Source organism: Amblyraja radiata, chromosome 37 (genome assembly GCF_010909765.2).
Source record: "Amblyraja radiata isolate CabotCenter1 chromosome 37, sAmbRad1.1.pri, whole genome shotgun sequence".
NCBI classification, from domain to species: Eukaryota; Metazoa; Chordata; class Chondrichthyes; order Rajiformes; family Rajidae; genus Amblyraja; species Amblyraja radiata.
The window spans coordinates 12,334,958-12,359,520 of record NC_045992.1 but is presented as its reverse complement, the minus strand read 5'-3'; the positions used below and the strand labels follow the sequence as shown (position 1 = coordinate 12,359,520).

Below are 24,563 nucleotides of genomic sequence, written 5' to 3'. Positions count from 1 at the left end.
AGTCAAGTCAAGTTTTATTCGTCTCTTGCACCTCAACCCTCCGCAGACGCCGCTGCGGGCGTCCAGATGTTCAGACAAGGTAAGTCGAGGTAAGTCATGAATCGGTGCCTTCTCACCGGAGACCGCGGCTTCAAGATGGTGTAGGCCGCAGGCCGGCGGTCGAAGATCTAAAGTCCCCGCCGCGCCGCAGCAAGAAGGACCGCAGACCGCAGGGCTGGCGGTCGGAGCTCCTCTCCAGGGATCCCTGGCGAGGGATCTCAGGCTCCGGATGGTCAGTCCACGCCGCGCCCACGGTAGAAGTTGGCCGCGGGCTGGCGGTCTGAGCTCTTCTCACGGGTCCCCAACGAGGGATCCCAGGCTCCGGACGCAGCGCCAGCTGGAGCTCTGCAGCTTCAGGCTGCCGTGGGACAGTGAACGGAGCGCTCACCTCCGGCGACCCACGGCGAGAGCTTGCCCACTCCACGACGAAAGCATCCTCGCTGCGCCCGCGGCTGAAGCCCCGGGCACATCTCCGGGAAAGGCCACATCGATCCTCGATGTTAGGCCACGGGGAAGGCGACATGGAAACGGTTTCTCCCTTATCCCCCCCACACCACCCCCCACACAAGACACATGGAGAGACATTAAAAACACACATTAAGACACACTAAAAAAAGTAGAAAAATCTAACACGCTGCTGGCAGGGCTGCCGGCTCGCAGCGCCCCCACCAGGCGAGAGTGAAGAAATAACTGGACACAAAACTAGGTGGACGTTCTCGGGACATTGTAAAAAATAATTCTTTATTTGTTGTTACGCATTATAAAAATTATAAATGTACAGTTATACATACAAAAAGTAATTTCCTTCCACATTCCCTGTGGTATTTTCTTTGTATTGTATCTTTTTCCCTTTCCAGTAGATTACAGGAAGCCTTTAGAGGGAAGATCATTTAAAAAGTATCCGGTGAGCATCTGAACTGCCAAGACTAGAAGGCTATCGCCAAAATATTGGTAAATATGATTAGTATACATGCTTTGTGGTCAGCATGGACATGATGGGCCAAAGGGTCTGTCTGTACTATATGACACTATGACTCCATAATTAATAGCAACCACAATACAAAGTTTTTCTTCATCCATTAAAATAGATTGTAAAGAAACAATTCAATTCATCAAATAAATAATCCGTCTGAAAGTTGAAGTAATTTTAAAATTGGTTGCAAACTATTGAATCAAATATACAAATCAGATTTATTATTACATTAGTCCTGAAATGTCTGACTGTTCACCTGCATTTAAATCAATAACTGCATTTGGGATTACTTTTCTGAAGGGCATATAATATCTCTAAAGATTCTATTTGACACACACATCCATCTTACCATTATGACCTGATGTTACTTCACATGTGGTAACTTTTACTCATTAGGGCGCAGCTAATGACAATGTTCGTTACTGCCAGATGTGTTCATCAAACCTGGTGGCCACACTTCAGGAAGTGACTGAGATGACTTCATGGATATACGTCATATTTCACCATTTTCCACTCATTGTATTTCCCTCCCCTTTACTGAGAGGAGCTACTGTAGCATCCATTCAATATCTTCACATCGATTCTCCAAACCTTTGTACTTTAGCTTGACTTTGGTCAATTAAAATTAAGAGCAGTTGAAAAAAAAAAGCAAGTTCTCAGGAGAGCAGAGTATCAAATGTCTGGAACTGATGTCAGTGTTGATGGAGGAGGCTATATGATGCTTTTAGATAGGCACATGGATAAGGAGGAATATGGAACATGTGCACAAGTTCACAAGTTATAGGAGTAAAATTAGGCCATTCGGCCCATCGTGTCTACTCCACCATTCAATCATGGCTGACCTGTCCCTCCTAATCCCATTTTCCTGCCTTCTCCCCATAACCCTTGACACCTGTTCTGATCAAGAATTTGCCTATCTCTGCCGTAAAAATATCCACTGACTTGGTCTCCACAGCCTTCTGTGGCAATGAGTTCCACAGATTAACTACCCTCTGAGCAAAGAAGTTCCTCCTCACCTCCGTTCTAAAAGAGATTAGTTTAACTTGGCATCATGTTCGCCATGGGCATTGTGGGCCCAAGGGCTTGTCCCTGTGCTGTCCTGTTCTATGTTCTAAAGTCATGAGGAGGGGGATTCATGAGTAGATCAAACTAAATGACAACTAGCTTGGTTGGGTTTAAAACATTTGTGGCATTTAACGTTTCAAAGAAACATTAACGGGAAAATAACAGAAATGTGTGCTTACGAGAGTTACAGGTACATACACTATGAACAGATTTGGTTATAGCTTCTTTAGTTATGATGACCAAGGGGAGAGAGCACAGCTACACCTTTGTAAAGTTTTGGCTTTGCACCACCTTTCTTGATCATATTGCAGTCGAGTAGAGTTGTACTTGCTGGCTCACACAGTACCGTGCTCCCAGCTGCCATGTGTTCCCAGCCACCGTGCCGTACTTTGTCACGACAACTCCGCCTCTTGTTGGTTTATCTGCTGAATGCCCATTAAAATCTCCAGTGCCATGCTGTAGCAGAACAAATACTGATCCTGCACATGGGAACAAAGGCAGAGTCACTTTCGCATCTTAACCGCGTGGCACCATGATAGCAATGGGTTAAAGGGATAGCTATCTGTTGCTATTTGTTGTCCAGGAAGGAAAAGGCAGCTCATCATCTCTGTTAGTAGCGTGTTCACTGGACCATCATGAATGGAAGTCTCTATCCGGAGTTTCAATACACATCTCAATTATTTCTCTTCATGGCCAGGAAATCCCTAGAAGGCTAACTGTTATTGCATGTTACCAATTACCGTGGAGTGAATAACTGGAGTGTTTTTCAAACATTGATTTTTAATCTATACTCTGTATTGAATCCAGCTAGTTTAAATTATGGGGCCATACGTACATGAGCCAATTCCACTCTCGGCCCAAGGATGAAACATTCTCATCAATCTTTAGTACAAGCAAGCAAAGTCAAGTCAAGTCAATTCAAGTCATGTTTATTTGTCACATACACATCCGAGATGTGCAGTGAAATGAAAGTGGCAATGCTCGCGGACTTTTGTGCAAAAAGACAAACAACCAAACAAACTATAAACACAATCATAACACACATATACCTTTACATAATAAATAATGGAAGGAAAAACGTTCAGTAGAGTTAGTCCCTGGTGAGATAGGCGTTTACAGTCCGAATGGCCTCTGGGAAGAAACTCCTTCTCAACCTCTCTGTTCTCACCGCATGGCAACGGAGGCGTTTGCCTGACCGTAGCAGCTGGAACAGTCCATTGCAGGGGTGGAAGGGATCTCTCATGATATTGTTGGCTCTGGAGTTGCACCTCCTGATGTATAGTTCCTGCAGGGGGGCAAGTGAAGTTCCCATAGTGCGTTCGGCCGAACGCACTACATTCTGCAGAGCCTTCTTGTCCTTGGCAGAGCAATTCCCAAACCAGATGGTAATGTTCCCGGACAAGATGCTTTCCACCGCCGCTGCGTAGAAGCACTGGAGGATCCTCGGAGACACTCTGAATTTCCTCAATTGCCTGAGGTGGTAAAGGCGCTGCCTTGCCTTACTCACGAGTGCTGAGGCGTGTGATGCCCATGTCGTATCCTCGGAGATGTGGACTCCCAGATATTTAAAACAGTTCACCCTATCCACAGGATCCCCATTTATCCTCAATGGAGTGTACGTCCTCGGATGATGTGCCCTCCTAAAGTCCATGATCAGCTCCTTCGTTTTTTTGATGTTCAAGAGGAGGCTGTTATCCTGGCACCAGAGTGCTAGACCAGCCACCTCCTCCCGGTAGGCCTTCTCGTCGTTGTCTGAGATCAGGCCCATCACCACAGTGTCATCAGCAAACTTAATTATTGAGTTGGAGCTGAAGCTAGCCACACAGTCATGTGTGTACAGAGAGTACAATAGGGGGCTGAGGACGCAACCCTGGGGCGATCCTGTGCTCAGGGTAAGGGACTTTGATGTATTCCCTCCCATCTTGACTACCTGGGGCCTGGCGGTGAGAAAGTCCAGGACCCAGGCACACAGGGAGGTGTTGAGTCCCAATTCCATTAGCTTCCCGGCCAGCCTGGTGGGGACTATCGTGTTGAAGGCTGAACTGTAGTCTATGAACAGCATCCTCACGTAGCCCCCCTTCTGGCTGTCCAGATGGGAGAGAGCGGTGTGCAAGACCTGGGAAACCGCATCGTCCGTGGATCTGTTCGGACGGTATGCGAACTGCAACGGGTCCATGTTCTGAGGGAGGAAGGCGCAGATGTGTTTCTTCACCAGCCTCTCAAAGCATTTCATGACTACCGAGGTAAGGGCCACCGGACGGTAGTCATTCAGACAGGCAGGGGAGGCATTTTTTGGTACCGGTACAAAGTGACAATAACAAATGAATGCAAAATGATTCCCCATAAATAGTTTGTCAAATCACTTAACATTAGCACTTTTGATTAATTTCCCCTTTCACTACCTTAAATCTTTTGTAAAAATACCTTTGAAAGAAGAGTCTTTGTATTGTAGTTTTTTTAATATGATCCTATTAACAGAGGGGAAATATATTGGAGAAAAGACCATGCATCGTTTATATTTATATGATGCAGATAATTCAATAGTTTTAATGAGTGATTTGTTAATAAATGGATCGTTATAGGAGACCAGAAAGTGTGGTGAAGTCAGATGCATTTTCTCACAGGTATGGAGTGAGGTAATGGAAATCAGTCCAGTTTTTTAAGTATTTATTCTACTGGTAAAGTGATGTTAAGATTGTATCAAATATCTCCATTCCACCTCAAGAGATGAAATGATGAAATAGTGGGGAGAGCCTCAATGCGTGTTAATATTACATCACATAGAAGGGAGCTTTATCTTTGTATTACGGGCAAGAACATCGTCAAGAGACATTGAACATACTGTTGGGTAGATGGTTGATGCAAAGTGTTCTCAGGAGCAATGTATCCAAGTTTATCAGTGTTCTCTGCCACACACAACATATCATACTAGTCGTCATGCTATGTTTAATGGCACATGCTTTTAACATGCATTGCAACTTTCAACAGTGGAATTTAGTCATGACACAAAAAATTAAAGTATAAAAAATAATTTTGTAATATTTGCTAAAATAAACTTTGGGAAATTAGTTCATTTAAACAGGATTTAAAAATCAGTTAAATTGCGTGAATTGACAGATCCTATAGCCGATAAAAGTCTGTGTATTTTCCAAAATACATGCTCCCAGCCCAAATGAAAGTAGCTGTACAAAGTTTGCAATAAAACACCAGAGGGGGAGCAGGCTGTTTTCAGTGGATGCTTATGAATGATACACTTTTATCAAAGCAGGCTGTACAAGTTTACATGTACATTGAATCAATGGGATGAAATAGTTTTTACTTCATTGAACTAAATTGCCCACAGATGCTGTTCGTGGGAAACGGGTTTGTTGGGGTGCACCTTGGTAAAACATGAGAATTATTAATGGGATGACACTGCTTCATAGTGCCAGAGACCTAAGTTTGATCATGGCTTATGGTGCTATCCGTGTGAAGTTTACACATCTCCCCTGTGACCGCATAGGTTTTTATCGGGTACTCGGGTTTCCTCCCACATCCCAAAGACATTCAGGTTTGTAGGTTAAATGGCCTCTGTAATTTGCCCCGAGTGTGAGGGGAGTGGATGAGAAAGTGGGATAACATAAAACTAGTGTGATGAAGTGAGCGATGGTCGCCATGGACTCAGTGGGCCGAAGGGCCTGTTTCTATGCCGTATCTCTCAATCAATCAATCTTTCATTCGCTGGGAATTTCTGAAATTGATGGTTTTGTAGTTTCATGTATCTGTACCCAACAACAGCAAGCATTATTAATATTGGGGCATGTATAGAGATAAAACAACCCAGACTAGAGGATGCGATAGATCTGCCAGGACATCTTGGCCAAGATCGTTACAGCAGTGCTTACCTTGGTCTGAATCATTCCATGACGTTGGCTTCTCATTTCCTTCACTATATCCATAATGTCAAACTATAATGGAAGGACATTAGTGCAAACCATCACTATGATTTATAAGCCCAAACCCAGTGTAAAATAAATAATTACATGGGTCTATTAATTATCCGCTTAACACTGACTTTCCTATCGTTCAGTCGTAGATGATAAAGTGCGCACTCAGTTCCCTTGCTGCATCTTTTGAGGACTAAAAGTATTCTTATTAACAATGTCAAATGGACGTCTCCAAAATGGTTTAGGTGCGGGAAGTCACTAAGGCAGACGCAACGTTCACGGGACACTCATTTCACTACTTCTAACAATGTACCTTGGCCCAAACCGCAAAGGAGTTGTCCCCACATTAACCCCCCAAACTGCCCAACACATCACCGGTTCCTCACTCCCCTCCATTGAGTCTGTCCAAAGCAAGCGTTGTCTGCCAAGGGCGCTCAGCATCGTCAAGGACTGCTCTCACCCCAGCCACAGTCTGTTTACCCTCCTCCCATGCGGGAGGCGCTACAGGTCTCTCCGTTGCCAGACCAGCAGGTCCAGGAACAGCGTCTTCCCTGCGGCTGTTTCATTACTTAACTCTGCACCTCGGTGATTGCCAGTCACCCCCTCCCGGACACTCCTACCCCCAGAAAAATTGCACTACTACGACTGTATGGACGTATATATATTTATTGCTCATTATTCTATGTTCGCTCTTCTGGGGAGATGGTAACTGCATTTCGTTGTCTCTGTACACTGCACAATGACAATAACGTTTTTTTTTTTTTTAATTTTTTTAGATGTTTTTATTAAGGACAGTGCATATTTATAAACATTTGCATGCAATACGCAAGATTATAGCTATAGGCTGATTTCCATCTGTAGTCCCTCTGGTAAACCAGGTTAACACATCACAACACATTCAATCCATAAGAAAAGAATCAAAACAAAACAAAAGACAAACAAAAAACATAACAAAACAGACAATAAAGTTAAAAAGTAACAATAAAAGACTGCCAGATGATTATATTACGGTTGATTATGAATACAGGTTTGATTTTCCAGTAACCATTTTTTGAGTTGTTTTGTAAATGTGGTGATGGTTGGCAGATCCCGTATGAAGCAGGGGATCGCGTTCCAGGTATGCGACGCTCTATAGGAAAATACTGTCTGGCCAAATACACTTTTCTTAAACGGGACAACACAATCACCCCTGGATGCTGCTCTTGTCGACCTATTTATGTTCTTCTTTATAAATTCTTTTAACGGAGGTGGGGCTAGTCCATGGATGATTTTATAAACTAAAATTGAGTCCAAATAATTTATTACATTTTCCCAGCTCAGCAGATCAAATTTTTTAAGGATGCTTCAGTGATGGTACATTCTGGGCTTTAATTGTTTGTAAGCAATTTCAACAGGCTTTATCGTGGACTTACATGCCAATGACCAAGTCGTTATACCGTAGGTCATGTATGGCATAATCATAGCATTAAAATATAATTTAGCCGAATCAGTAGTTAAATTATTCTTAATATATCTAAAATTGGACAATTTAAATTTAATTAAATTCACTGTTCATTTTACCTGTTGTTTAAAACCGAGCTGTGAGTCAATCACAATTCCTAAATATTTAAACTCCTTTACAATTTTAAGTTTTGTTCCATGAACAAACACATCCGGATCTGCATCTGTACTTGCCTTTTTGGAGAAAAACATACATACATTTGTCTTTGACAAATTTAGATGCAAATCAGAAAACTGCAACCAGTATGACACATTAATCATAGCAGCTGATAGGTCGTGTGCAGTTTGATGTCTGCTTTTGGCATGTACATACACAACTGCATCGTCAGCATACATCTGGCAAGTCACATTTGATGGACAGCTACTTGGTAAATCATTAATGTACAGACTGAAAAGTAACGATCCCAAGATTGAACCTTGAGGTACACCAAGAGGGTTTTTAGAAGTTGCAGATTTACTGTTATGCACTCTAACACATTGTTCTCTCTGTACCATATATGACTCAATCCATTTCATCGTGCTCAAAGAGAGGTTAAAATAGGACAGTTTGGTCATCAAGATCTGATGGTTCACAGTATCAAAGGCTTTTCGTAAATCAAGAAAAACAGCTCCTGTAACACCACCTGCATCAATTTTGGACTTCATATTTTCCAAAAGGAAGCAAAGTGCCGTCTCAGTGGAGTGATATTTTCTGAAGCCAAACTGCATTGGGTTTAGGGTATATGGACTATTGTTTAAATGTTTAATTATCTGTTCTACAACCCATTTTTCAGCTATTTTGGAAATTGCCGGGAGAATGCTTATTGGTCTATAATTACTAATTATAGTGGGGTCTCCTGATTTTAAAATGGGAGTTATTACAGCAGATTTCCAAGAATTTGGGAAAACACATTTGTTTATGGACTTGTTTATGATGCTGGTAATTGGAGCGATCAGTGACTGCTTATGTGCTTTAAGAAACATTGTATCCATACCAAAGGCATCTTTGGCTTTTGAATTTTTAAGACCACAGATAATCCTGTCAACCTATGGCTGAGACACTTCATTCAAAATAAGAACCGGAGAAGCAGTGTTCAGCGGCATAGCGTGTCGGACTGCGGAACAGGAGATATGAGTCAAGTTCTTCACAGAATCTATAAAATACGTATTAAAGGCTGTTGCAATCTCATTTGGATCATTTGTCAGACTTTCATTTAGTTGCAATTCTCTAATGTTCTTGTTGATGATATTATTTCCAGTTAATTTCCTTATGTTTGTCCAAATCTCCTTAGCATTACCTCTCGTGTTGCTTATTACATTAATAAAAAAGTTTGCCTTAGCATTCCTAATTTCTTTAGTAACTTTATTTCTGAGTGAGGTAAATATTTGTCTATTTGAATCTGAATCTGAATCTTTTTGAATCTGAATCCACATCTATCTTCAATATTCTTCCTTCTCATCTGCTGCCATGGATTCAGATACCGGATGAGAAAACAGTTGCGGACTTCATAGATGGGGAAATGGGCTTGATCTCAACAATGCCAGACAGATTGGAATGCGAATATTGTAAGGGCATTGCTCCAGCCCGTGTTTTAAAGGGGAAAGAAAATGTTAAAGTAAAAATATTTCTTCAGACTAATGCAGGGTGGGGATAAGTGTAAGTTTAAGTGTTCAGACTACGTCAGTCTGAAAAAGGGTTTCGGCCCAGAACGTTGCCTATTTCCTTCGCTCCATAGATGCTGCCGCACCCGCTGAGTTTCTCCAGCACTTTTGTCTACCTTCGATTTTCCAGCATCTGCAGTTCCTTCTTAAACATCATAAATCATTACCTCTTTCCTGCTTTCTCCCCATATCCCTTGATTCCGTTAGCCCTAAGAGCTATATCTAACTTTCTCTTGAAAACATCCAGTGAATTGGCCTCCACTGCCTTCTGTGGCAGAAAATTCCACAGATATACAACTGTCTGGGTGAAAAGGTTTTTCCTCATCTCTGTCCTAAATGGCCTACCTCTTATTCTTAAACTGTGACCCCTAGTTCTAAATTCCCCCTACATCGGGAACATTTTATCCTGCATCTGGCCTGTCCAATCCCTTAAGAATTTTACATGTCTCTATAAGATCTCCTCTCATCCTTCAAATTCCAGTGAATATAGCCCCAGTCGATCCATTCTTTCATCACATGTCAGTCCTGCCATCCCAGGAATTAACCTGATCAACCTACTCTGTACTCCCTCAATAGCAATAACGTGCTTCCTCAAATTAGGAGACCAAAACTGTACACAATACTGCAGGTGCGGTCTCACCAGGGCCCTGTACAACTGCAGTAGACCACCTTGCTCCTGTACCCAAATCGTCTAGCTATGAATGCCAACATGCCATTAGCTTTCTTCAATGCTTGATGTACCTGCATGCTTACTTTCAATGACTGATGTACAAACACACCCAGGTCTCGCTGCAACTCCCCTATTCTAAATCTGACACCATTCAGATAATAATCTGCCTTCTTGTTCTTGCCACCAAAGTAGATAACCTGACATTTATCCACATTATACTGCATCTGCCCACTCACCCAACCTATCCAAGTCACCCTGCACCCTCGCAGCTCACACTGCCACCCAGCTTTGTGTCATCCACAAACTTGGAGATGTCACATTTAATAGCCTTCACAATGAGAGGACAATGTGATACTAACTGAGACAAACGGAAGGACAAGGCATGCAACCACTGATGTTGTGGAATCCTAACTCCCAAAGACAAATTCCACGGCATCAGGAGTCATGGAAAATGGGACAGCTTCTGATTTGAAGCAGTTCTGTATAATATAAAGTCCTTATTAATGACAGCTTCCCAAGCTTAATATTTACAAATGATTAGTGGTATCCGCCACCCATGCTTTCTCCTTATCAATAGAGATGCTTCAAAGCATGAGTTACATGAAAAGGAATGTCTAGTTTCGCCGCATTATTGGCTTCATCTTCAAAGAACTCTAAGTTCCAAAATAGGCTTTGTGCATAAACAAGTCAATCCCATCTATGTGTATTTAAAATTTTGTGAATGAGTTGGCTAATGCAGGAATTTCCGGTATATTTTCCCACATAGCTGCTGTCAGTAAGCAATTCGTTGGGTGAAGATGTCTGAGACATCGTGGTGCTACAAAAATGCAAGGAACCTATGAAACTCAGGTAGTTTGACCAGAACCTACCAACAACAGGGTCAATATGTTAATCCATTCATTGGTTCTAACCCACTGACATTTGGTGAACATGTTATCCAATGCTACTATTGTCTTTGCGACAAAGGAGAAAATACCAGACTGTTAAATGATGGCATTGCATCAAATTCACCCAACTTTTCATCAACAAGATGGCTGACAGACTCAGGCAGAATGCTCCATTCATAACATGTAACCATTGGCATTTAATTCAGAGATTCTTCTGCACTACAATAGGCTGAGAGCTCCAATTATATCCATTTCATTCCCTACATGCATGCTCTCACCTGTTCTCCCCTTGCTCAGAACAATGACAGATATCCCCTCTCCATCACTTCCACCCCATCAGCTTCCACTTTCAATTCTCTGTGACTTATGGATGATGCCAACACCAGGCACACTTTCCCTTTTAACATCCAGGAGAGACCATTCCCTTTGGGATGCTTCACTACAATTTCCACCAACGTTCACTGCCTAGTGGAAAGGATGTTTCCACTAGTGGCACAGTGGTGCAGCGGTAGAGTTGCTGCCTTACAGCGCCAGAGACCCGGGTTCGATCCTGACTACTGTTGATGTCCGGCTAGATTGTTTACGTTCTCCCTGAAACCATGTGGGTTTCCTCCGGTTTCCTCCCACATTCCAAAGACGTACTGGTTTGGACGTTAATGGACTTCTGTAAATTGTAAATTGTCCCTAGTGTGTAGGATAATGCTAGTATGTAGAATCGGGCCATTCGGCCCATCTAGTCTACTCATCATCATCATCATCATCATCATCATCGTTGAAAACATCAACGGGCACGGTGCCTTACAATTCTATGGACGACAGTAATCGCAACTTCTACTGAAGTGTGGATGGCCGTTGGCTCGCTAGGAGCTCATCCGCCCTTTGACAGGTCTTGTTATTGGTCCTGCTGGGGGTCCAAAGCCCCCTCCTCACCTGGCAAACCAGGTGGGGGAGATGGTTTAGTTGATGACTATCTGACCACTGAGCAGGTAGCACGGGATTACATGATATCCGTGGCGGGGGGAACTCTCCCCGACCTGACCAGTCTACTCCGCCACTTCAGAGGTATGACCTATCTCTCCCTCCTATCACCATTCTCCTGCCATCTCCCCATAACCCCTGGCATCTGTACTAATCAAGAATCTATCCATCTCTGCCTTAAAAATTATCAATTGATGGCCTCCTCAACCTTCTATGGCAAAGAATTCCACAGATTCAACCACCCTCAATGTCCTGAATTTGACACGTGGGAACCAGGATAAATGTCCATCAATCTTTCCCTTGAGAACGTTTGACTTAAAACATCAAACTGTTTGTCTAATTCCAGCAACGCAGTATTGGGAGGATGGAAGGAACTGTCTTTAGTCCATGCCTCAACTCGATTACTTTGTCACCATATAAACTTAATCAATGACATTCCTCGTATGTTGCAAAACATACTTGGCGAATAAAGTGTGATTCTGATTCTGATACAGATTTGAAGTCAAACTGGAAAAACAAGACATTTGCAAAGGTGATCAGGAGAGAGGCCAAAGGGACAGGGTGGAACAATTAACTTCAGAGATAAATTAAAATCCACAACAGGAAGAGCACATGGGTCACCAAAGGTTTGTCATTACTGAAAGAGATCCTTGTGGTAGCAGGTAGCTGGATGGTAAAAACAAACAAGGAACTGCAGTTGTTGGTTTACAATAGAATTCACAAAATGCTGGAGTATCTCAGCAGGATCGGGACCCTTCTTCAAGCTGACTGTCTGGCAAGTGATTAGTGGATACAGGTGAAGGGTGGGGGGTAGTTTATTGGTAGATGGGTGGGCTAAGGCCAGAGATGGGAAGAGGACAAAAGGCTGTGAGATAAGGAGAGAAAATGTGCAAAATATGAAGCCTGAGGAAGAGATATAGGTGAAAAGGGCTTTTGTTGATTAGTTATCTAAAATTTGAGTATTCAATGTTCATACCTTCGGGTTGTAAGCTACCCAAGCAAGATACGAGGTGCTGTTCCTCCAGTTTGCATAGGGCCTCACTAAGCACACCATTAAGGGAAGGTTTTGGTCCCCAGTCACAGGGTACAGGGAAAACCATTAACAGGGCTCCATCAGTATGCCCATGGCTAGCAGTACGATTGTGTGATGATCACCCATTTATGGCAATCAATGGGCATAGTGATCAATACCTGACGTGGTGATCAGGTCCTGTGGTGGCCAATGATCCAAGCACTGGACATCTCAACACAATGGGCAGTGGTATAAGGGGGGGAAGCATGAAAAACAATGAATATGCTCATCTCCCCCAGGCCTTTCCCTCACATACATTCCTCAACTATTAACAACGGCTTTTAGTATCAGCTCAGATTATTTCATTCCACTGTCTGTATTCTGTCTGTTCAGATGATAAAGTTTTCTCGCTGTCAGCCACTTTGAACTTCATTCCATGCCTCTGACCACGCCAGCTTTCCCACACAACTCAGTGAAATGTTCTTCGTTAATGCCCTTATCAAGATCCATGTATAAACAATAAGAGACAGGGAGCCTGAGATTGATCCCTGGGGAGGGCGACCAGGATCAGCCATGAAGTGAGGGCCACCATCATCGATCACCAACATTGCTTCTGATTGCTCAGTAAATTTGTCATCCAGTTCCCCATCTTGTCGAATGGCCTTGAATTTCAGTGGCTAGTCTCTCAAGAGAGACCTTCTCAAAGTTGACTCCATCTACATTTCATGCTGCCATGGCAAGACCACCAGCATAATCAAGGACCAGTCTCACCCTGGTCACTCCCTCTTCTCCCCTCTCCCACAGAGCAAGGGCAACAGAAGTTTGAAAAAAACACATATCTCCTGATTCAGCGGCAGTTTTTTCGCAGCTGTTATCAGGCAACTGAACTAACTTCTCACCAGTAAGAGTGCAGTCCTGACCTCCCGTCTACCTCATTGGAGAGCTTTGAACACTCTTCAATTATCTTGCACAAAATGTTGTACACTTTAACCTCTATCTGTACACTGTGGACACTGTGATGTTTTCAAGAGAGAGCTAGATAGGGCTCTTAAAAATAGCGGAGTCAGGGGATATGGGGAGAAGGCAGGAACGGGGTACTGATTGGGGATGATCAGCCATGATCACATTGAATGGTGGTGCTGGTTCGAAGGGCCGAATGGCCTACTCCTGCACCTATTGTCTATTGTCTATTGTCTATTGACGGTTTGATTGTGATCGAGCAAAGTGGATTTTATAATCTCGACATAGTTAGTATAAACAAAGTCTAGACATAACATCTACCACATTACCTCTGGCCAACCTTGAGAGTGATCGAATACCTTCATTCCATATCTGATGCTTACATAAATCCAGCCTGCCTGCAAAAGTCTGGCCATTAGCCTTGTGAAATAAGCAGGACCTGCACTGATTAATGCAAATGCCAAAAGTTTTCTTATTATAGATCCCAAACTAATAGACTGACAAGGGCATATTCACTCAAGCCATTTTCCCTGTGTAAAGACATTTGTTTCAGAATTGGCCTTATTATTCTTTAGCTGCTGAGAGTATGGGTTTACAGAATGTATTTAATAACATCCAACATAGACTTCTGTTCATTTTCAATTTCGGGGACAATGTTCCAACTCTTTCATATAATAAGCTTCAGCAAGCTTATTTTATCCCCACAAACAGAGTATGGAACCATATTTTGGAGCTTGACATAATGCATTGTGTCACTCCTAATTCAAGGCCTTAGATAAGGCCTTTGTTCTAAACATTCTGCCTCATGTAGATGCTGGCTGTCCTGCTGAGTTACTCCTGCATGTTCTGTCTATCGTTGGTGTAAACCAGCATCTGCAGTTCCTTCCCACACACTACACTTGTACATTTCCCAATCTCAATCCCAACCAAGAGCAATGGAAATCATCAGCTCTGGGTTATTAATGGATGCAATATCAGCAGTTGACATATACTGATAACCATGTAATCGTGTACTTTCTTTCTGCTGACTGGATAGCACGCAACAAAAGCTTTTCACTGTACCTCGGTACATGTGACAACCAATACAACTTAAACTTCTATGCTTTTGAATTCCAGATAATACCAGTTTCAACCTGAACCTCAACAGGTCGATGACTCTCATCCAAATCAGTGCAGACTCTTTTGAGTATAAAAAAACCTTCATGTCCTTCACCTGAAGAACAAGGAAACTCAACCGAGACTTGAATGTGAGTCCAAACCCTGAATGAGTTTTTCAAGGCTCTGGAAGGTCAGACTAAGTGAAAGGAAATGACCCCCCATTGGGAAGGCAATCTTTACCGAAGAATCTCAAATCTGCAACCGTTCTATGATCAATTGGCAGTGTTCATGGAGGCTGGTTGGTGCCACTTGATAGAAATGCATCCATTAAATCATCCTGATCCCAGGAATTAGTGTTTAACCTATGATGAGCGTTTGTCGGCACTGGGCCTGTACTCGCTGGAGTTTAGAAGAATGAGGGGGGACTTCATTGAAACATACAGAATAGTGAAAGGCTTGGATAGAGTGGATGTGGAGAGGATGTTTCCACTAGTGGGAGAGTCTAGGACTAGAGGTCATAGCCTCGGAATTAAAGGACGCTCTTTTAGGAAGGAGACGAGGAGAAATGTCTTTAGTCGGAAGGTGGTGCATCTGTGGAATTCTTTGCCACAGAAGGCTGCGGAGGCCAAGTCAATGGATATTTTTAAGGAAGAGATAGATAGATTTTTGATCAGTACAGGTGTCAGAGGTTATGGGGAGAAGGCAGGAGAATGGGGTTAGGAGGAAGAGATAGATCAGCTATGATTGAATGGCAGAGTAGACTTGATGGGCAGAATGGTGTAATTCTGCAGCTATCACTTATGACCTTAATGCCTTAAGGAAGACAGAACCTTCCCGAGAATGCTTGCCGTGCTTACCCTGAGTCCCTTGTTGATCAAGCTCAGCAGAACATGGGTACAGATGAGGACTCCGCTTCTCCCAATACCAGCACTGCAATGCACCACCAAAGGTCCTGTGTGGTGGACATCTCCCATGTACAGAATAAAGCGTACAAGCTGCTCGCATGAGTGTGGGACACCATGGTCAGGCCAACTGACAAATCTCAGATGTTTGACATAGTGTACTTCCCCTGTCTGAAATACATAAAGACACACAGACATCAAACCGTGAATGCACCGTAGCAGAATAATGTGGTGATTTAAACATAAAGATTTGATTTTCTTTCCTTTCTTTAGCTACTATAAAGCTACTATTTCAGCAACTCGTTTTACAAATTCACAGATGACATGGTGGCACAGTGGTAGAGTTACTGCCTTATAGCACCGGACACCCAGGTTCAATCCTGGCTACAGGTGCTTATCTGTACAGAGTTTGTACGTTCTCCCCGTGACCACGTGGGTTTTCTCCAGGACACGCGGTTTCCTCCTTCACTCCAAAGATGTACAGGTTTGTAGGTTAATTGGCTTGGTAAAAATTATAAATTGTCTCTAGTGCATGTGGGATAATGTTAGTGTACGGTGATCGTTGGTCGGTGCGGACTCGGTGGGCAGAAGGGCCTGTTTCCATGCTGTATATTAAAACTAAACTAAAGGTCCTGTCCCACGAGCATGCGTCTGCATGCGGCGAGCGCGACCAAACCAGAAGCGGGGGTCGCGCGGAGGTCGAGTGATCCCGTACGAGTTGATGTGAAGTTTGGGCGAAGTCCGTGGGAAGTTCGCGCTAGGCGTACGCCGTCAAGACGCTGCGCACGCCCGTCGAGGCGGTGCGTACGGCCTCAGTGCGGCTGCGGGCCTGCAGGCCGTTGCCGTGAGGAATCTTTGGACAGTGTCAGTTTTTCGGAGCCCCGCACGATGTCGGGACCAGCTTCGCACAACTCCATACGGCTCCGGCGATCGAAGTGGGACCGGCCCCGCGAGGCCGTACGGCTCAAGCGACCACGTTAGGTTGCGCTTGCTGCATGCAATTGCATGCTCGTGGACCAGGCCCTTTACCGAAAAAACTATATATTCTACTGCTCCTTGGGCCCAATGATCCAATAAGCCCACAAGCAGAGATTGGGGTAAGATGCACGAATGACATTCCTCAAGAGTTTATCAATAACATAATGTCGATTGCTTACACCGTGGAGCTGATAAGCATCCATGCGCATTCGGGTTTGGGATGGTCCACGATTATTGTGCTCACCTCAATCTCTGCCATCCTTATGACATTTATTTCGAAGGAATCCACTACCTGGTGCTTCTCCAGGATGAGCTGGTACGTGTTGACGTTCATTGGTTTGTAGAGTTTGTCCGGCCAGTAACCATGGCACTTGACCTTTCCCCGCTCTTGTTGGCGGGTCATCATGGCCACCACATCAGCCTTGTTTTCCCAGACCATTTGCCAGAAGTCACTTGTGGTGCTGGGGAGAGGACCTTGGCAGGCGATGTAGAAATACCCCTCGGTGCCAAAGGGCATCCTGACGTGGCTCGCGTTGATGTAGCCCTGGTCTCCGACGTGGACACGGGTTTCATCATCTGTGGTGACGGGGAACAAATGCTGTTCACAGTGTAAAGGGGCCGAGTTAATGACTACTCCAGACAAAATACAGCTCAGAAGCAGGCTGCGTACCATAAAACTCCGATAATCCATTGATGATCATTTGGAAAACCCAACGGTTTGGTATCCAGCCCACCAGGTAAAACATGCAGTTTCTACTCACGACCTGCGTTTTCCACACTCCCTAACCACTTGACCAGTGCTGGAGTAACTCAAGCACTGAAGACTGGTCTCTACCCGAAACGTCACCCATCCTTTATCTCCATAGATGCTGCCTGACCCGTTGAGTTACTCCAGCACTTTGTGTCTTTTTGTAAATAGACATGGTTGGACAGCTGGTTAGATGACAGGAAATAAAAGGAAGAAATGGTTCTAAAAATCCATCAACCTCTGCTCTGTGCACAGTCAGTCTTTGAAGCCCCGTAACCCTATTGTATAGAGAATTCCAACCAGGAGATCGTGTAGGCCAAGGTGGACTGAGCGTAAATGTTCAGCAAAAACAGCAGGCTTCCGCATGTGGCAATGAAACCAATGCCCTGAACATTCACAGGAAATACTATTGATCCTTAGCCGGTCAAAGTAAAGGGCCTGTCCCACTGTACGAGGTAATTCAAGAGTTCTCCCGAGTTTCCCTCTGATTTGAACTCGGAGAATGTCCGTGGCGGGTCCGTAGGAGTTTGTGGATGTCTCGTAGCGGCTCGTGCAAGTAAAAAGTAACAATTTTTTTCATCACGAGTATTTTTTTACTCGTGGACATTTTTCACAGTATTGAAAAAACGTCACGAGTTTACCGGATGTCCCGAGTACCTGCCGGTAGCATTACGAGCCGTTACGAGACATCCACAAACTCCCACAGACCCGCTACGGACATTCTCCGAGTTCGAATCAGGGGGAAAACTCGGGAGAACTCTTAAATTACCTCGTACAGTGGGACAGGGGCTTTAGGGTCCCACCCTATCATTAATCCCTTTTTTACTCCACCCCTCCCTCTTCCCTGAACCTTAAATCAGATTTGGTTTCTAATTTATCTCAGCTCTGATGAAAGATCATCGGCCAGAAACGTGGACTCTGTTTCTGTCTACTAAGTCCCTACCTGACCAGATGAGCATGTCCAGCATTCTCTGTGTTAATGTCAAATTTCCAGCATCTGCAGTCATTAGCTTTTCAATTATCTTAACTATATTTAAAGGCATGGATAAAGAGATAAATATGGATATAAAAGTGTATAAAATCATGAGAGGAATAGATCAATTAGAGACACAGAGTCTCTTGCCCAGATTAGGTGAATCGAGGACCAGAGGACATAGGTTTAAGGTGAAGGGTAAAAGATTTAATAGGAATCTGAGGGGTAACTTTTTCACACAGAGGGTGGTGGGTGTATGGAACGAGCTGCCAGAGGAGGTAGTTGAGGCTGGGATTAAGAAGCAGTTAGACGGTACATGGATAGGACAGGTTTGGAGGGATATGGACCAAACGCAAGCAGGTGGGACTAGTGTGGCTGGTCTATGTGCGCAAGTTGACTCTATGACTCTATGGAGCTAAACCGTTCACTTTTCTGTGGAGTCTTTCACAACCACCTGAGAGACCAGGTGAGGTCTTTGTTCAGCATTCCATCTTTTTGTGGTTTATGGGTGTTATTTCACTTGTGAGCTCATACATCAGCTTAATAGTGACATTGATATGTAAAGTAATCTCTCAGAGAGCAATTGATGGAGATACGCTAGGTATTATTTAACAAGAATTCTTACTTAATCAGTAGCGGGTACTTACAGGGCAGGATATCTCTATATCTGTTCTTTTCTCTGTTTTCTGCAGCTTTTCCCACCAGACAGTCATCAACTGGTTTCAGATGTTCGAGTGTCTTTAAGGAAGAGAATGAGTCAAGTGAGGGAAATTCACAATGGCTCAGTAAATCTTCAATCGCGATTAAAACGGCCCACTCACATCTGTAGCTCTGTTTACAGGGTGAGTATTCAACAATTAAATCAACTCAATCTATGGCCAGTTTCTGCCATCACACTGCTGCATCTCTGCAGTGATGCTGGTATCTATGGCAAGACCTACACTGTGGGACACTTCATGCAATCTGAATCATTTAGTGATCATTTCTGGTAGTTATACAGCACCTTCTCCGAATAGCCTCCTTTTACTCTAGTAGTTTATTTAATCCACGTATATTATTAATGTTTAATGTTTCATGTGTCATTCCTAACTGTCACTGTATGTCATGTTGTCACTTGCGGGCGGAGCACCAAGACAAATTCCTTGTATGTGAATTCTTGGCCAATAAACTTATTCATTCATTCATGATTGGGACGCTTTGTTTGGCAAGAGGGCATTGTAGCTTGAAGTCCCATCAACAGTATTTTGTAATTAAAATGTACTGAAAATAAATGCAAGTTTGTGACTGGATAGATATGATGGTAAATATGGGTCTCCTAATGGGGATATCAACAGATTAAAGCAAAATAAAAACTAAGCAAACTTCAAGAGGATCTTAGCAGATCAAGCAGCATCTATGATGGTGATCTTATAGAGGCATATAAAATCAAGAAAGAAATAGTTAGGGTAGATGCATAGAGCCTCTTCCCCAGGGTAGGGGAACCAATAACCAGAGAACATAGGTTTAAGATGAGGGGGGAAAGATTTAACAGGAATCTGAGGGGTCACTTTTTCACACAAAGGGAGGTGGGTGTATGGAACAAGGAGTAGGAGGAGGTCGTTGAGGCAGGGACTATCGCAATGTTTAAGAAACATCTGCCATTTTAGACAGGTAAATGGATAGGACATGGGCCAAACACAGGCAAGTGGGACTAATGTAGATGGGACATGTTGACCTGTGTGGGCAAGTTGGGCCGAAGGGCCTGTTTCCATGCTGTATCTCTCTCTGAATGTATCTGTGGAGGCAAAGGGATCGTCGACATTTTGGGTTGACGCCCTGCATCAGGACCGGTGCAGAGTCTCGATCCAAAACGTCAAGCGTTTCCACAACCTCCTCAGATGCAGCCTGACCCACTGAGTTTCTCCATTAGTTTGTGTCTTTGCTCCTTATTCCCACACCACCAGTCTCTTGTCCCATTGCTGTGCCATGAAATAATATTAGATATTCATTGGTAGACAAAATTGCTGGAGAAACTCAGTGGGTGCGGCAGCATCTGTGGAGCGAAGGAAATAGGCAATGTTTCGGCACGAAACGTTGCCTATTTTATTTGCTCCATAGATGCTGCCTCACCCGCTGAGTTTCTCCAGCAATTTTGTCTACCTTCGATTTTCCGGCATCTGCAGTTCCTTCTTGAACACTTAGATATTCATTTCTTCTTCTGATCATTTTTTATCCATGCTCTTCGTAATAGCCTACTTCAAGAGGAAAAGAATGAATGGAAGTGTGATTAAATATATGACTTATTTGGGGCACATTATGCCTAGGTCCAACAATCCAGTCATTTATGGCCCATGTCGATTAATCTGCTCCAAAACTTCTTTCCTGTATAATCAGCCGAGGGGAATAATGCTCTGATGTGACTCATTACATTTTATTCAGCTACAAAAGAGAGATGGAGATGCTATTGCAAAGAGGAACGTGCTGGAAATACTCAGTAGTTCAGGCATCGGGTGTGGTGGAGCAGCAGTCAAGAGCTGGGACATTGCAGGCCAGGGTCATTACTGGGCTGATGTACCCAATGCAGACCATAGGGTACATTGTACCCCAGGTACCCCAGGCTTCGACGACAAGGCTCTGAACAAAAGCCTAATGCCCCTGTCCCACTTAGGAAATCTGAACGGAAACCTCTGGAGACTTTGCGCCTCACCCAAGGCTTCCGTGCAGTTCCCGGAGGTTTTTTGTCAGTCTCCCTAATGGTAGAAAGTAGTTTCCGCTTCATCTATGTTCCGGCGATTATTTCTGGTGCTGTGAGGTCTCTACCAGCTGTGCCACCTTGATCATTTTCAAATTCTCCCAGTGATGATACAGTAAAGATAGATGTCAAAACTGCTTGAAATTTGGAAAATGTTGAGTAAATAAACCATCGAAAGCACTTTAAAAACTTCCAGAAACTTTAACCTGAGCACAATTCCTTCAGCAGTTTTAGAATCACAGCACGGCAGGACACTCAGCCCACGGGGTGTCTGTACTTTATTGACGCAGCCCAGACCATCACACAAACCAACCCCTCCCTTCCATTGACCCCATTTATACCTCAAGGCCAACAGTATATCAGGCAAATGAACCATCCAACCACAACTAGATAGAGAGCAGTGCTGAGCCACTATCAACCTCAATGGTGACCCTTGGTCTATCTTTGATCGGGGTTTACTGACCTTACCTTGCACTAAACGTTATTCCCTTACCATGTATCTCTCTACACTGTAGATGGCTGGATTGTAATCATGTCAAGTCAAGTGAGTTTATTGTCATGTGTCCCCGTATAGGACAATGAAATTCTTGCTTTGCTTCAGCACACAGAAAATAGTAGGCATTTACTACAAAACAGATAAATGTGTCCATATACCATGATATAAATATATACACACATGAATAAATAAACTGATGAAAGTGCAAATAGCAGAAAGTGGTTATTAATAATCAGAGTTTTGTCCGAGCCAGGTTTAATAGCCTGATGTCTGTGGGGAAGTAGCTATTCCTGAACCTGGTTGTTGCAGTCTTCAGGCTCCTGTACCTTCTACCTGAAGGTAGCAGGGAGATGAGTGTGTGGCCAGGATGGTGTGGGTCTTTGATGATACTGCCAGACTTTTTGAGGCAGCGACTGCGATAAAACCCCTCGATGGAAGGAAGGTCAGAGCCGATGATGGACTGGGCAGTGTTTACTACTTTTTGTAGTCTTTTCCTCTCCAGGGCGCTCAAATTGCCGAACCAAGCCACGATGCAACCGCTCAGCATGCTCTCTACTGTGCACCTGTAGATGTTAGAGAGAGTCTTCCTTGACAAACCGACTCTCCGTAATCTTCTCAGGAAGTAGAGGCGCTGATGAGCTTTTTTGATAATTGCGTTAGTGTTCTCGGATGTATTATCTTTTCTCTGGTAGACAAAAGTACTGGAGAAACTCAGCGGGTGCAGCAGCATGTGCAGGTGCAGACCTCCTGACTGACCTCCTCTTATCTTTCCGCTGACTGGTTAGCAAGTGACAAAAGCTTTTCACTGCACCTCAGTACACGTGGCAATAAACTAAACTAAATTTGCCCACTGGTACCCCCCACCCTAGCTTCATAATACTGGACAGTAAGCCTCCAGTTGTAGCCGGATGGTCCCTAGAGACCGAATGCCTATTAAGTTTACATGTTTACCCCACTGAACTGATTTATCCTGTCACAGGGCCTTTGAAAGTTCAAAAGCTACTTAATCGATGAGCGTTTTACTGCCAAAGCGATGACGGTAAGCATTATTGAATGAAGCTGTAGGTATTTTAAATTAAAGTTGAAAGATGGCGTGGGAAGAGTACGTGAGTGAAATGGGTGAGTGTCAACCGTTTGTAAATCTCAGTGCAATCAGTAATTGGGAACTACTGTATACAGGGTGAAGTGTGCTCATTATTCTCACATGGATAGGACAGGTTCAGAGGGGTATGGGCCAAATGATGGCAGGTGGGACTAGTGTAGATGGGACATGTTGGTCATTGTCGGCTAAAGGGCCTGTTTCCACGCTGTATTGCTCTTTGACTCTACGCACTGAGATCCAGTGTAAAGCTTTGAGTGGCCAGTGAGTTATTTCTCAGAAACGTACACTTAATGTACGGTGGTCTCTTCCATACGTTTAAAAACGTGAAAGAATAGGCTGCTGATCTTTCTCGAGTTTTATCAACCCTGCCTTGGAAATCCAATGTCGTATCGTTGCATATATCAATCTTGTCCAAATGGACACGCGTGCTATTGACTGAAACATGCCAGCAGCTACTTCTAGAGTTATTTAGTGTCACTCCAGAAGTACAGACATACATCAAGTGGTGATATTCTCACACAAGCTTGCACTGAGGCAGCTTTTGAAAATAAGAATCCAGGTTCCCTTTCTGGAACCAATAATGTTGCTTTTTTCTTTATGCTTTCTCTCTCTCCACTTGTTCTTGCTCTGTCATATTGTGGGCTTCGTCAGATGCCCTCTCCTTACTGTCTCATCACTTGTTCCGATATGGATTCAACCAATTGTCTAATGGCAAGACTTGAGGTGACTTCTGTTTCCCCCTCTTTTTTTTTAAATCAAAAAATGTATTCAATTATTAAAAAATAATATTACACTATAATAAAACAAACCAGAACCCACCGCCATAATACAATACAAACAAATATCCTAAATAAACTATTACACAACTATGTTACAATCCTTATTGAGGATGCATTCAACACCCTGCAGTGCCCAGCAGCCCCGGAACTCCCCCAGGGTGCCCATGGACAGGGCGTATTCCCTTTCTAACCCCACCAGGGCGCGGACGTAGCCCCGGAATAGGGGCAGGCAGCCGGCTCGGGTAGAGCCCTCCACCGCCTGGCGATGTGACTCGTGGATGGCCAGCTTGGCCAGGCCCAAGAGCAGTCCATCTGTTTCCCCTAGGTGGGCATATCTGTGGAATCAGAGACTCTTGCACAAAGGGGGGAAAGCTGCATCACCATAGTTGCGGTGTTTGGAAAACCAGCTATTTTTTTTTCAATTTCTCTATGGCGTTGCATTTACAATTATTATCGCCTCCCCCCCACATCTGTGATTCTCTCAGATAACAAAACAAGAAGCTGAAATAAAATAGAGCCAACATTCTTCATTTTATGGTGCGATGTGGGGTTTGATTTAAATGGACTTCTTATGCAGTTAATGGGAATGGTGTAGAAATCATATTCCAAGCAAACTTGCAGCTTTATGTTAAAATAATTCAAAATAAACAATTATTTGTGGATGTCACCAAAAGCGAGTGTTTTTGAAAAAAAATTAATTCATCCAATTCTGGATAAATCTATGCGCTCTGCACAAAACAAAATCCCCGTGTCCTGAAAACCCACACAGGTCACGGGGAGAACGTACAGACTCCGTACTGTCAAGCACCCGTAGTCAGGATCGACCGGAAAGCACTGCAGAGGGTGGTGAAAATTGTCCAACACATCACCGGTTCCTCGCTCCCCTCCATTGAGTCTGTCCAAAGCAAGCGTTGTCTGCGGAGGGCCCTCAGCATCGCCAAGGACTGCTCTCACCTCAACCATGGACTGTTTACCCTCCTACCATCCGGGAGGCGCTACAGGTCTCTCCGTTGCCGGACCAGCAGGTCCAGGAACAGCTTCTTCCCTGTGGCTGTTACACTACTCAACAATGTACCTCGGTGACTGCCAATCACCCCCCCCCCAG

General features: G+C 43.9%; 1 protein-coding gene across 1 annotated transcript in view; it reads right to left on the bottom strand.

Annotated features, from left to right (window-relative positions):
- Positions 1 to 2,079: 2,079 nt before the first annotated feature.
- LOC116966573 (tyrosine-protein phosphatase non-receptor type 20-like) overlaps positions 2,080 to 24,563 on the bottom strand; it is a 54,405-nt gene continuing 31,921 nt past the window's right edge. Inside the window, exons 8-12 of the mRNA XM_033012962.1 lie at positions 18,998 to 19,088; positions 16,874 to 17,205; positions 15,607 to 15,822; positions 5,962 to 6,024; positions 2,080 to 2,556 (exon numbers count right to left, since the gene is read on the bottom strand). Coding sequence (XP_032868853.1) covers positions 2,470 to 2,556; positions 5,962 to 6,024; positions 15,607 to 15,822; positions 16,874 to 17,205; positions 18,998 to 19,088 — 789 coding nt within the window. The 3' untranslated portion in view covers positions 2,080 to 2,469. The remainder of the gene's footprint in view (positions 2,557 to 5,961; positions 6,025 to 15,606; positions 15,823 to 16,873; positions 17,206 to 18,997; positions 19,089 to 24,563) is intronic.